The sequence below is a fragment of the Camellia sinensis genome, chromosome 9 (assembly GCF_055761805.1).
Source record: "Camellia sinensis isolate YWXY chromosome 9, ASM5576180v1, whole genome shotgun sequence".
NCBI lineage: Eukaryota > Viridiplantae > Streptophyta > Magnoliopsida > Ericales > Theaceae > Camellia > Camellia sinensis.
In genome coordinates, this window is record NC_138969.1 from 45,093,329 (window position 1) to 45,105,285 (window position 11,957).

The following is an 11,957-nucleotide window of genomic DNA, read 5'->3' on the forward strand; positions in this document are numbered from 1 at the left end:
ATATTCAGTTATGATATTTATTTTTCAATCATGACTCATATCTAATTATTTTTAAAAAAAATTAAGGTGTAACTAATTATTTTGTATACCCGAAAAACATAACTGTTAACCGAAATTTTTGGTCTTAGAAAGCAAGCCGATATTTCGGGCAATCGAAACCCATTTTCCATCTAACCAAACAGAGAATCTAGTCTTCTTCACTGACCTGAACACTCCAAAAACCTCAAAACCCTAACACAAACCCAACAACAATGGCGAATAGACGTTGCCTCCACACTCTGACGCGCCACTACATTTCCATTCTCTACTCATCAAACCCATCTCATCTCCAATCTCTCAAATCCCTAAACCCTGCCCTCCTCCAAACCCTAATCCAACCCAATCCTCTCTCTCCTCAAACCCTCCTCTCCCCCAAATCTCACCTCATTTTCACCCATCTTAGACCCATTTCTTACTCACAATTCACACCCACTTGTCGTTTCTCTTCTCAGCGAAGCGACAACGAAGAAGAAGACGATGACAAAGAGGGTTTTGATGATGACGATGATGATGTTGATGATGATGATGATGATGATGATGAGAGTGTTTCGGCATCGAATTGTGGAGTGAAGAGAGAGTATACGTTGGAGGAGAAAGAGGAGGAGGCGGCAGCAATTGGGTATAAAGTGATTGGCCCTCTAGAGCGCTTCGACAGGGTTTTCAAGCCCTACGAGCCGGTTTTCGCTGTTGTTCAGGTTCGATACTTGGTTCGGATTTGATTGAACTAGGCACATTGATGATTGGTGTTGAATACAATTTGCTTTTGTAATTGAATTTATGTACTTAATGTGTTTTTTTGATGATTCGTGTAGATTGGTTCACACCAATTTAAGGTGAGCAATGGGGACTGCATTTACACTGAGAGATTGAAGTTCTGTGAAGTGAACAACAAGGTCAGTTGCTATCCTATTTGCTTGCAATGTATATACAGTGATGGTATTGTTTTCTATGGTTTTTGCTACCCTTCATTTTTGCCTTGTGTGGTATAGAGTCTTTAACTAGACACTTGTTATGACAATTGAACTGGGTAACCACTTGTTTGTTTGATGGCTCATTGCATAACACTCCTCAGTTTGATTTTGTCATTACATTACCCATCATAAGCAAAAGGTTACCTCTTGAATACAAATCATGATTAAGAAGAGCTAGAATTGCTCTTATTAACAGGACTTCTTTTGCTAGCTTTTATTTTTGTTCAGATAATCAATTATTCTTGACCTTGTTAGTGGATTTTATTTTTTTGGTGTTTTTGACAAATGCTTGTGAGCTCTCAATTTAAAATATGTATGTCTATGCACATATATGTATACTCACAACACATATACATGCATATGCTATGCAGTTACAGGGATAAAACCATCTTCTTTTTGTTAAGTGAGATGTTAATATATGAATTTGTGTACAAACAAAGTCTTCCTTTTGTTATTGGAGAGGTTGATGTATATTGCCATCATCATTGTCTTGTCAAATGTGAATGCGATTTCAAATTTGGGCATAAATGTAGCTAGCAAATGTTACATTTTTTGTTTGATGAAGTATATTTTCAAGGTGATGGTTGTCAGATAGAAATAGAGACCAGGAGTTGATAATGTTCAAGATGAACAATCCTTGTTGGGCATGCCTTTGGGGTCATCCTTAGGGCAGGGTCTGTGTGACTAATTGCATCTAGTTTAGCTTGCCTAAAGACTCATGTGACTAAGTGCATTTTGTCTAGCTTGCCTACTTACCTTATGTTCACTAATCCATCTTCAGTAGCAAAGAGTCTTGAAAAGATCTTGGCTTTAGAAAATTTATTGTGAATGTGATAAATACTTTAGGGTCATGAGTTGTGATTGTTAAGCGTGATAGTCAAGGGTTTAAATAACGGTGGCAGCTTTCATAGGCAGTAGTCCATGGTGGCGATGCGGTTTCGGCATGTAATGGAGATGTTGTGTAACGGTAGCGGCCATCAAAGCCATGAATTTTTTTTCTCTGCACAAATTCGCCAAGTGATAATAATACACGTTTCAACTCTTAGAATCACAAGCCTTTATGAAGTTATAAACATATTTTATTTTTTGCAATGAATTTTACATTTTCTTTGGATATGTAATGAGTTTGATATTAGTTATCACTATCAATAAGAAATACTTTCTTCTTGTTTATTTTTTATACCTATTGTTGGTTTCTAATTAAGAAAAATAGACTGAATAAATTGAAATCCTTCTTCAAAACTAAACATACCAAAATTCATATGGAAACATATTACCTTAAAACAAAGTAGTAGTATTTTTATTTTTTTGAATTTGCTTGACAAGAGAGTCTTAGTTGGGATGTTTTGAAGTGACATCCTACTAGAATGTTTTGATGGGTGATAGAGGTTCCGGCTTGTGGAAAAATTCATGCTTTTTGGTTATTCTATAAGGAGAGGACTTATATTACCAGAAAATGCTAATACCCTAGTGAATTACATACCAATACGCACGTTCCAAAATATGGTATACTTGTGTTCCAAAACGGTAAATTTAGCGATCTGAAACAATTCCAAAAGTTTTTTCAATAAATTTCTTTAAATGTTTCTTTGGGAGGAAAAATCAAATATAATGAATTAAAATCTAAGGTAACTTAAGTTTTGACAAGACAAAACATAAAAAATGGGTCATAGTACTCATATAAATGTTTTGCTCCATGAAGAAGAAAAATTAAATTTTATTAGATGCCTAATAGTTGAAAGAAAATTATTCTAAAAGTACCTTAAATTTGCAAATATACACAAGTCGACTTCTATCGTACTGCATTTTAGAGCATGTGGCGTACGATGTTCCTGTTCCCATTCCCTGTACTGGAGCGATCCACGTTCCAGATAACATAGACATATAATGTTGAGTTGGTGTTGTATGAACAAACATGATACAGAAGTCAACTGCCTTTTTAATTCTCATACATTATTTTGCTGCTAGGGAGCTTTGTATTGATCTTAAGCATGTTTGGATTGTAGTATTGTGATGAGCTTTATTCATGGTTGGAGAGGAGTGATGGTGTGAAAGAGAAGAAAGAAAGCTTGGTTTTTGCCTCCCTTATTCTTGACATCAAGACTTTGGGTAGAGCACAACAAGAGATCTTCTGATGGGGTATAGTTGGTTATTTTTTTTTTATTTTATTTTTTTTCCCCGGGGGGGGGGGGGGGGCAAGGGAACCTTTTTATAAATTGAACAGCGTATTTTTGTTTCTTTTGTATGTCGGCATATAGAGATTGCTACCCCACCTGTTGATCAATTTTTGGATTTTGTTGAATCTTTGGTAACGAAAGAGTTGCATAAGCGATTTGAGTTTCAATTTAAGGTTGAGGTTGAGGTTATGGTTGTTTGTATATGGTGGCATCCCCTTTCAGTGTCGTTGGACAACATAAAAAATAATCCATTGAAATGTTTAGGTGCCTTGATATCTTTCCTAACTCCTTTCATAGTTGTCAATCATATTGTGACTCGTGAGTAAAAATCCTAAATTTGCAAATTGTGAATTAAGCCAAATCAAGAATTGTTTTATGATTAGATAGATGATATAAAAAAATGATGTATCATATATATGAATTTAAAAAAAAAATTGATTTTGGCACTTGTTATACGATAGTTTTTATATAAGGATGTGGTTACACCACCCAATTTGGAAGACATTGCCTTCATAGCAAGATATTTGGGTTCAAATTTCCACCAACTATAACATTATTTAAAAACCATAAATATATTTTTATTGACATTTTAGAAATGGAGCTAGAAACCCTGAATAAATAGGGTAGAATAAGAAGAATGAGTAAGTGAGAACCCTTTATATTTAAAAAAAGAAAAAAAGCAGTTGTTGAACTGTTGAGTACTTAACTCATGTTATGTTTAATAATTCTCCAAATTGTTAAGATAATACCTAGTATACTCTACACTTATTACTTAACGTTTCATATTTAACTTATACATCTCCCTTTCCTTTATAATTATTGTTTAACCAGGAAAGATAATTCTTTCTTTCCCTTAATCAAGTATTGTCTAAACAAACAAGAGTTGTAATACCTCTCCACCCCCCATCTCCCTTCCCTTTATAATTATTGTTTAACCAAACAAGAGGATGGAAAGATAATTCTTTCTTTCCCTTAATCAAGTATTGTCTAAACAAACAAAAGTTGTAATACCACCCCCCCCACCCCCCACAAAACCCCTCTCATGCCTTCCTTTCCCCTCATAACTAAAATTGTCCTTCAATCTCCCTCCTCTCAATCCAAATGGAGTGTTAGCTTTAAACATCCTTAAAAGATATATTGTGACATTTTTATGAGGACGAAATGATATCTAATTGAATCTTATAAACTATTTGATCACCAAAATAATAACAAGTTATGCATAAGTATTGGTTATTTTGTACTAAACACTCATAAAAATTGTATTCTATTGTTTTTAACCAATAAAAGAGATAAAAAAGAGTTAGGATCTATTGAATTCAATAGTTTCAGGAATTGCATAAATCATAAAACGTAAATTGAATTTTGAATCATGTGATTCACCATCTATTCTATTTCCAAATAGATTCATCCCTGAATTTGCATCATAGAATATCCCCAAATAGATTCACCCCAAAAATCGCATCATAGAATATCCCCAAACAGATTCACCCATAAATTTGCATCACTCTGTATATGAATCTTGAATGAAACTGTGAATCATAAATTTTGATAACAAAGCTCCTTTCTTCTATCGAATATTGCTTGCATTTCATTCTTAGTGACTTTTGTTTTATGGAAAGAACATTGAAGAAATGCATTAGCAATTTTTTTCCCTCCTTTCTAACCAATTTGTCTATCAAAAAGAAAAAAATAATAAAAAAATAAATGTTCTGTCTTATATCCTCCAAAGCTAAGAAGAGTACCAAATGTGTCATTATTATTAGTTTTTATTTTTTTATGCTTCAAACAATAGCGGGACATGCATCTATTACACAAAAAACACACTATAAGTATGAACAAATTAACTTCGGATTGTTTAACTTTAGAGATTAGTGTCGTGTAACTTATGTTGTATTCTTTTCTTATTATCTTTGAATGAAGTATTTATATATATGACATATAATAAATATAAAATGCTAAATATTTTGTGCATGTCCCTCACTTTTAATGCCTTGCATTTTATTTTTTTTTGAAAATTGTTGTGTTGTGTCCCATGTCTGTGCTTCTTATCTTTAATGGAGAAACAACACCAATAATAAAAGTATTATACAGTTTTTTGGGTTGAAACCTATTTTTTTTTTTGTGTGTGTGTGTGTGTGTAAAAAGAAACATTTTCACTTATCAGTGTTTAGTCAACTGGCTATGTTCAGTCCATGTGGAAAATATCAGTTGGCATTTCACAGAGAGTAGTGAGCCATCATGTGGCAATTATTTGTGTAATATTTGATGAAGTACAAAAGATTCTGGTCTATGATTTGACAGTACTCTCTGTTATCAAGCATCGATGTTGTTAAAATGAACAATATCACAAGCAGTCAAAATTGGATGTTTTCAGAATTGAATGTCCAGTTAGGTTTTTAACTTTTTTTTGTTAGAATTGAATGTCCAGTTAGGTTTTTAACTTATCACACTGCTCCTTGTATGTCTTTAATAATAAGCTGTGTGCTGGAACTAGTCTTTCCTTTTCTTGTTATTACCATTGTTGCCATTGGTGTTGCTGTGGTCTTGGCGGTGATGGATGTTGTTGTTTATGTTTTCATTTTTGCTTTATTTATTTAATTTTTGGCTGTCGCATATCTGTTTGAATTAGTTTGCTTTGTAAATGCTTTGCCTTTGTCCTTCCTTAAATCTTATTGCTGTTGTTTTCTGTAGTTTGGTGGTTATTTCTTCACTTTTACTTGGACTAAATGTAATATCTTTTCCATTTATAATTCTCTACCTGTTGTATTGCAGCTGATTTTAAACAAGGTTCTCATGCTAGGTTCACAGAGTCAGACCATCATTGGCAGGCCCATATTGCCTGATGCTGCAGTTCATGCAGTTGTTGAGGAGCATGTAAGAGCGTTATTTGATATGCTTGTTTATTGTGCTAAAATCATGTTTTCTTCTTCCCATTAAAAAATTGAAGTACATCCAATATCTGATTGAGTAGAGCTTTTGGAGATGGCAAAAAAAAAAAAAACTAGAGAAATTTGAAAAAATGTTGTTGATAACTTTGCCTTGTGATTTTAGCTCTGATATGAAATTACTGTATGGATGAGTGGAAAATTTTTATAAGCCATAAATTGACGTGCATGTTCTGGCAATCCCCAAATAATTGACATATTAGCTTCTTATGATGGTTCAACTGTTCTAAGTATACAATTTCCTAAAGCAGGCAAAGGTGTTATTGTGAGTTGAAGGTTTTACAGTTGCATGGTGATGACATATTTGAAATAAAACAAAACTTCTATTAAATTGATATTTGAAGGCCTGTTCTCATGGACCTTTCTAGTGGGAACAATGAACTTATAAGAGTTTAGATTGAGATAAAATGAACACTGAATTGCCAAGGCACAAAACAGTCTCATAAAAGCATTGCATATTAAAAGATGATTGAATAGGTTTTTAGAGTTTTTAAGCTGTAAGTAATAGGGGTTGCTGTCTTTTAATGTTGGGATATACAGTTCTTGAAATCTTGATTGCGTATCCCCATTATACACAACATGACCTATTAATTTATATTTTCAGGGCCCTTTCCCCTACCAGGCAACCCAGAAAGCTCTGTGGGAATTTACCTTTTTTTTTTAGTGCCACTAATTAGCTCAATCAGTCAAGAAAAATAGAGATACTGCCATTGTTCATGTTGTTGTTGATCTTATGTCAACTGTAAGCTACATTGCAGATTGACTGTCTGTGGAACACCGTCTATTATGGCAAAAGCACCATAGGAACAAATTTCTCTGATATAAGCCTATAACTTTTCTTTCTCTTAATATTGTAGCTCTATACATATTGGATTGGCACATTACATAATTGGCATGGAGGCTTCAATTAGTTAAAATGTAATATATTGTTTGTACATTTGATTTGCCTATCAGTGCACTTATTTCAATTTTTTTTTTTTTTTTTTTTTTTTTCCCAGGCCTTAGATGCCAAAGTAATTATATTCAAGAAAAAGAGAAGGAAGAACTATCGCCGAACCAAAGGGCATCGGCAGGTAATTCAGATTAACAAATTTGATTTGCTGCATTCAGAAAGATGAGAGAGAGAGAGAGAGAGAGAGAGAGAGAGAGAAGTGTTGTTTCATCGTGCTTAACATCTGATTGTCTTTTTAGGAACTAACGAAGCTGAGGATAACTGATATTCGAGGACTTGAAAAGCCAGAAATGACGGTAGCTGGTAAGACGGAAAAGGTATCTGTTAAGAAGCTAGAAAAGGTAGCTGTTGCTGCTTAGGAGAGGATTTTTTTACCCATTAGCAATAGTTTCTCTCAGGGTTTTAAATATCGGCAGTTGCGTATCAGGATTTTGGAGTTCTGTTACTGATATATGTCCGTATCACTAATACCGATACATCTCGATACTGGTATTTAAAACCATGGTTTCTATATATTACTAGAACTTCAAGTTTTTTACTCAGAGGCTCTTTAAATGACCATGCTCCCCTTCCAGTTTTGCCAATGTCTATTTTAATGTGTAATATATATTAGGCAAATATTTCTCAATTCTGTTGTAGGGTTGAATATATTGAATGATACTTGTTTGTATTTCGTTGTGCAAATGCGCAATTCATGGAACTTTGAGCATTGGTTTTTCCCCCCTGCTGAAATAGAATAATGTTTTAGTTTTACAGCACTAGGTCTGTTTTTGTGTTCTTGTGGTCTCAGAATTTGCTCAATTGTTTATTGTGTAATGGCTTTGTTCATTTGGGAATTTTGAATAGAAAAATATTAATTAGTTTAAATCTCCATTGTGCCCCAACTTCTGTGTGTGATGAATGAGGCAATGCTTATATCTAGTGTTAGTGTACAAACAAAAAGAGAGCTTCTATTTGCACACATTCATTCCTCTTAGTGCAGTGCACATCCTTCTCAATACACACACTTAAAAAATTAATCCTAATTTATTTTGCTCACTCCACACACGTCTTATTCCACATCTACCCTCATATGTAAATCATGCACACACCCTCTCAGAAAACACACAAAACAGACCTGTCACACACACACACACACACACACACACACACACACACACACACACACACTCATCTCTCACACTCTACCATTAGTCTCCAAAAGCTTCATCCATCCATTGAAGACGTCTCATTGAAGCATTGGCTTTGAAGAGCATTGAACAAAATCACGTGAATCATTGAAAGAAATCTTCACATTTGGAAAAAAACAACTTTTGTTAGATTTGGGAAAACGACTCAATTTTTTACAGCTTTTCGCTCAATCTGCAAATTAGAGAAAACGACTCAATCTGCAAATTGCCGCTCCCTTTCACCCTTTCCCTTCCATCACGGCTTTTCTCTTTTGTTAGATTTTGGAAAATGACTTAATTTTTTACCATTCAGACTACTAGAGTCAAAAAAATTGCAGCCATTCGGAAATCTGCCATCGAACCATTGACTTTTGTTCAAATACCAACTACCGAACCAATAGGGCTTTGTTGAATACCAACCATTGAACCCATTTGGGTTTGCAGAATTAGGTTCACACGGTGTTAAGAGGGATTCACAGAGGTGGAGGTTACAAAGCTGGGGTTTTTTTTGGCAAAGGAGAGTTCATGGAAGGTTTGTGATTGAGAAGTGATGGAAAGGGGTTGGCTGGGAGTCGACGGCAGAAAGGAATTGTGGCTCTAGTAACGGAAGGTAGTGGTGGAAGAAGATGAGGATATTATTGTATTTTCATATTAGGATAAAATTGTAATAAAAATATTATTCATTAAGTGGGAATAAAGAGGAAATGGTGTTTGCAAATAGAAGCTCCCAAACAAAAATCGGAATCGGCATCAGCAACTTAAGGGTATTCCTTCTCCAGACTTTTCTTTATCATACACATGTTTTTATTTTTATTTTTGGTTTCTTGAACACTCTTTGAATTTGAAACATTTGGATAGAGACAATGACCTAGCATCCCATCTTTGATCATCTTCTACTAGAAACAGTGTGAGATAGTCCCATCAATCGTCCCCATTAACTAGGAAACTTTTTTAATAATTAAGCATATTACTACACACACACACATATATCTTTGGTGGACTCTCAACTTGATTTGGATGAGTCTTTTCACTTTTTGGCCACTACACCATATTTGTCATTTGCCTTCTGCAACTCATCTACCCACAATTTCAAATTCATCAAGCTTCAGTGTGTATGGCAGATATGTTAATTTTTGGAATTTACTCGCTACACGGTTTCGTCTCTAAGCAACATGGTAAATGTAGATGGGAAGAGAAAAAAGAGATAGGTATATGCAACCTCACTCCTGATTGGGCTACAAATAAGTTGAGTTGAGCTGAGTTATAAGTTGTTCAAATTGGACTTGAAAACTTAACGAGTTTTAATAACATGTTCAAAGTTTTTTTACTAGGCTTATATTCTTATTGAGCCAAATAATAGATTGTTCTAATTTAGCTTCAAAACTTAACGAGTTTTAAAATATGTTTAAGTTTGATTCATTTGCATAACTAATGTATTGAATGAATTTTTAACGAGTTGAATCAAATATAGATTAAACTCGAATAACTTAGTTTGTTTTGACTATTTCTATGCATCTTTATAACCAACTATCAAAATTATGTTATACTAGTATTTTGCTTCCCTCTCCACTATCAAAATTATGTTATGGTTGCATACCCCCTTATCCCTCCTTTGGGTTATATATAGTGTCATCCATTGACATGTACAGATGGAACTTGTTTACAGGCCATGTGGTGGGGCCCAACATGTCCACCTTTGTAGATTTTTCCTCTCTCTCTGCACCTTTACATATATGGATTGTTGAAGAACTTCAAATTTAAGTTTTGTAAATGAAGAATATCCAACCTTTCACAAACTCTAACGCTGTGTTTGGTTGGGGGATTTGGGAAGGGAAATGGAAAGGGAAATGGAAATGAAAGGAAAAGGAGAAAGAATTAATAGAATTCCAAATCCCAACTATGTTTGGTTGTGTTGGTTATAAAATAGAATTGATGTCCTAAAAGATATCCTATTTCTTTATTTATTTCTCACCCCCTTTCTTTTCCCATATATTTTTTATTATAACCAAACATAAATAGGATTACATTTCTCATTCCTTTTCCAAATCCCACATCAAAAACTTCAACCAAACACAGCATAAGTGCTACTTATAAGTGGACTCACTTTCTGTGCCACCTGCCCCCCCTCCCCCCCCAAAACCCAAACCTAACTATGCATTAACACTTTATTCTAAAGCTCATTTGAGTGCTCCCACTTGTGTTTTAAATATGATTATGTTAATGGAATTCATTGTCATAATAGTCCCTCCACACTTTCTACACCTCACACAAACACCATATAAATCTTCATTAATCAGATTTCTACTTCCATCAATTATTTTAATACATGTTGAGTAATACATTTTTGTATGTTATGCACACTATAATCTTTGTTTCCACTCCAAATCTTCTTTATTAAAGTAAATGCGTTTCTCTCTCTCTCTCTCTCTCTCTCTCCCCCCCGCATATTCGTGTAATTGGGTATTGTGCGAGTCTGTGCATGCACACACCATGGTTGCAGGGATGGAGGGAGCATGGGTCCAGGAGAGACATGCCCCTCAACTTTCTAAATTGTATGCTTTAGTATAGGTTTATGAATAGTTCTTTCAATTTGTCCCCTTTAAATTTGAATATATACTCTTATATTTTTTCTTTATTTTAAAATAGTTCTTATAATTTGCACTATTCAAATGTTTATTTTATGAGAGAAATCACCTTTACGATATTATAAAGTCTACCTTTAAATTTTTATATTCTATTCTTTTTTTATAATAGTTGCTAATTTGTTCCTATTGATATTTTTTCTCCCTTCTGCGATGAATATATGTACAAATATGTAAAATGATTACTTGGTTTTTGGATGAAATCTCACAATAAAATATTTGCTTATGTTTGGAGACGAAAATTACAATCTAAATCAATGTCGTGATTAGAAATGGGGTTAAGTTTGTTAGGGTCGAAACACGACGGGGTGGGTAATATTATTATAGACATAATATTTTACTTTACTATTGTCCCTTTGAATTAAAATCCCGACTCTGTCACTGCATGATTGCAATCTAAACAAGTTAGATCGTCATGCATGGTTATATTTTTTAACATCGTATAATTATTGATGTTTTAATGATGTCGTCGTTGTTACAAAGACTTGTCAATTTTTAGTAATGCTTTTGAAGGAAAGTGCATTAGTAGGAAATGCAATCTAACTTAACACAATTAGGTCAATTTTTAGTAATGCTTTTGAAGTAAAGTGCATTAGTAGGAAATGCAATCTAACTCAAACACAATTAGGTTGTCTTAGTGGTTTATAATGCAATCAAAATTTATTTAATCAACCGCCACAAAATTATTGCAAAAACTTTTGTTGCATTAAACAAAAATTATACCCAAGGTTACAAGTGGGCTATAACTCCCTTTACTTTTGGCATAGTTTAAAAAATACATACTCTTTCGCGGTTTATATATTGGATTTATGATCCACTTTCATATACCTAGGTGTACAATTCACCTTTTTTTAAAACATATCTATGAGGGAGAGAGCCAAAATTGAGAATATCCTAGTTCAATTCCTTCATCCTTCTTTTTTTAATTGTATCGTACAAGTAAAGTTTAAAAATATATATATATATATATATATATGTTCATCAAAAGCTCTTTAGCTTTGGGGTATCAACTTAACATGCTGATAATCTTGGATCAATAAAAATAGTAGTCACAAGATAGGT

General features: G+C 33.7%; 1 protein-coding gene across 1 annotated transcript; it reads left to right on the top strand.

The window, feature by feature from the left end:
• The first annotated feature begins 54 nt into the window (after positions 1–54).
• On the top strand, positions 55–7,842 carry NFD1 (Ribosomal protein L21). Its single transcript, XM_028226944.2, has 5 exons — positions 55–734; positions 852–932; positions 5,960–6,061; positions 7,131–7,205; positions 7,324–7,842. The coding sequence occupies exons 1-5, from the start codon at positions 252–254 to the stop codon at positions 7,441–7,443; spliced, it is 861 nt and encodes a 286-aa protein (XP_028082745.2). The 5' UTR covers positions 55–251; the 3' UTR covers positions 7,444–7,842.
• Positions 7,843–11,957: the final 4,115 nt, after the last annotated feature.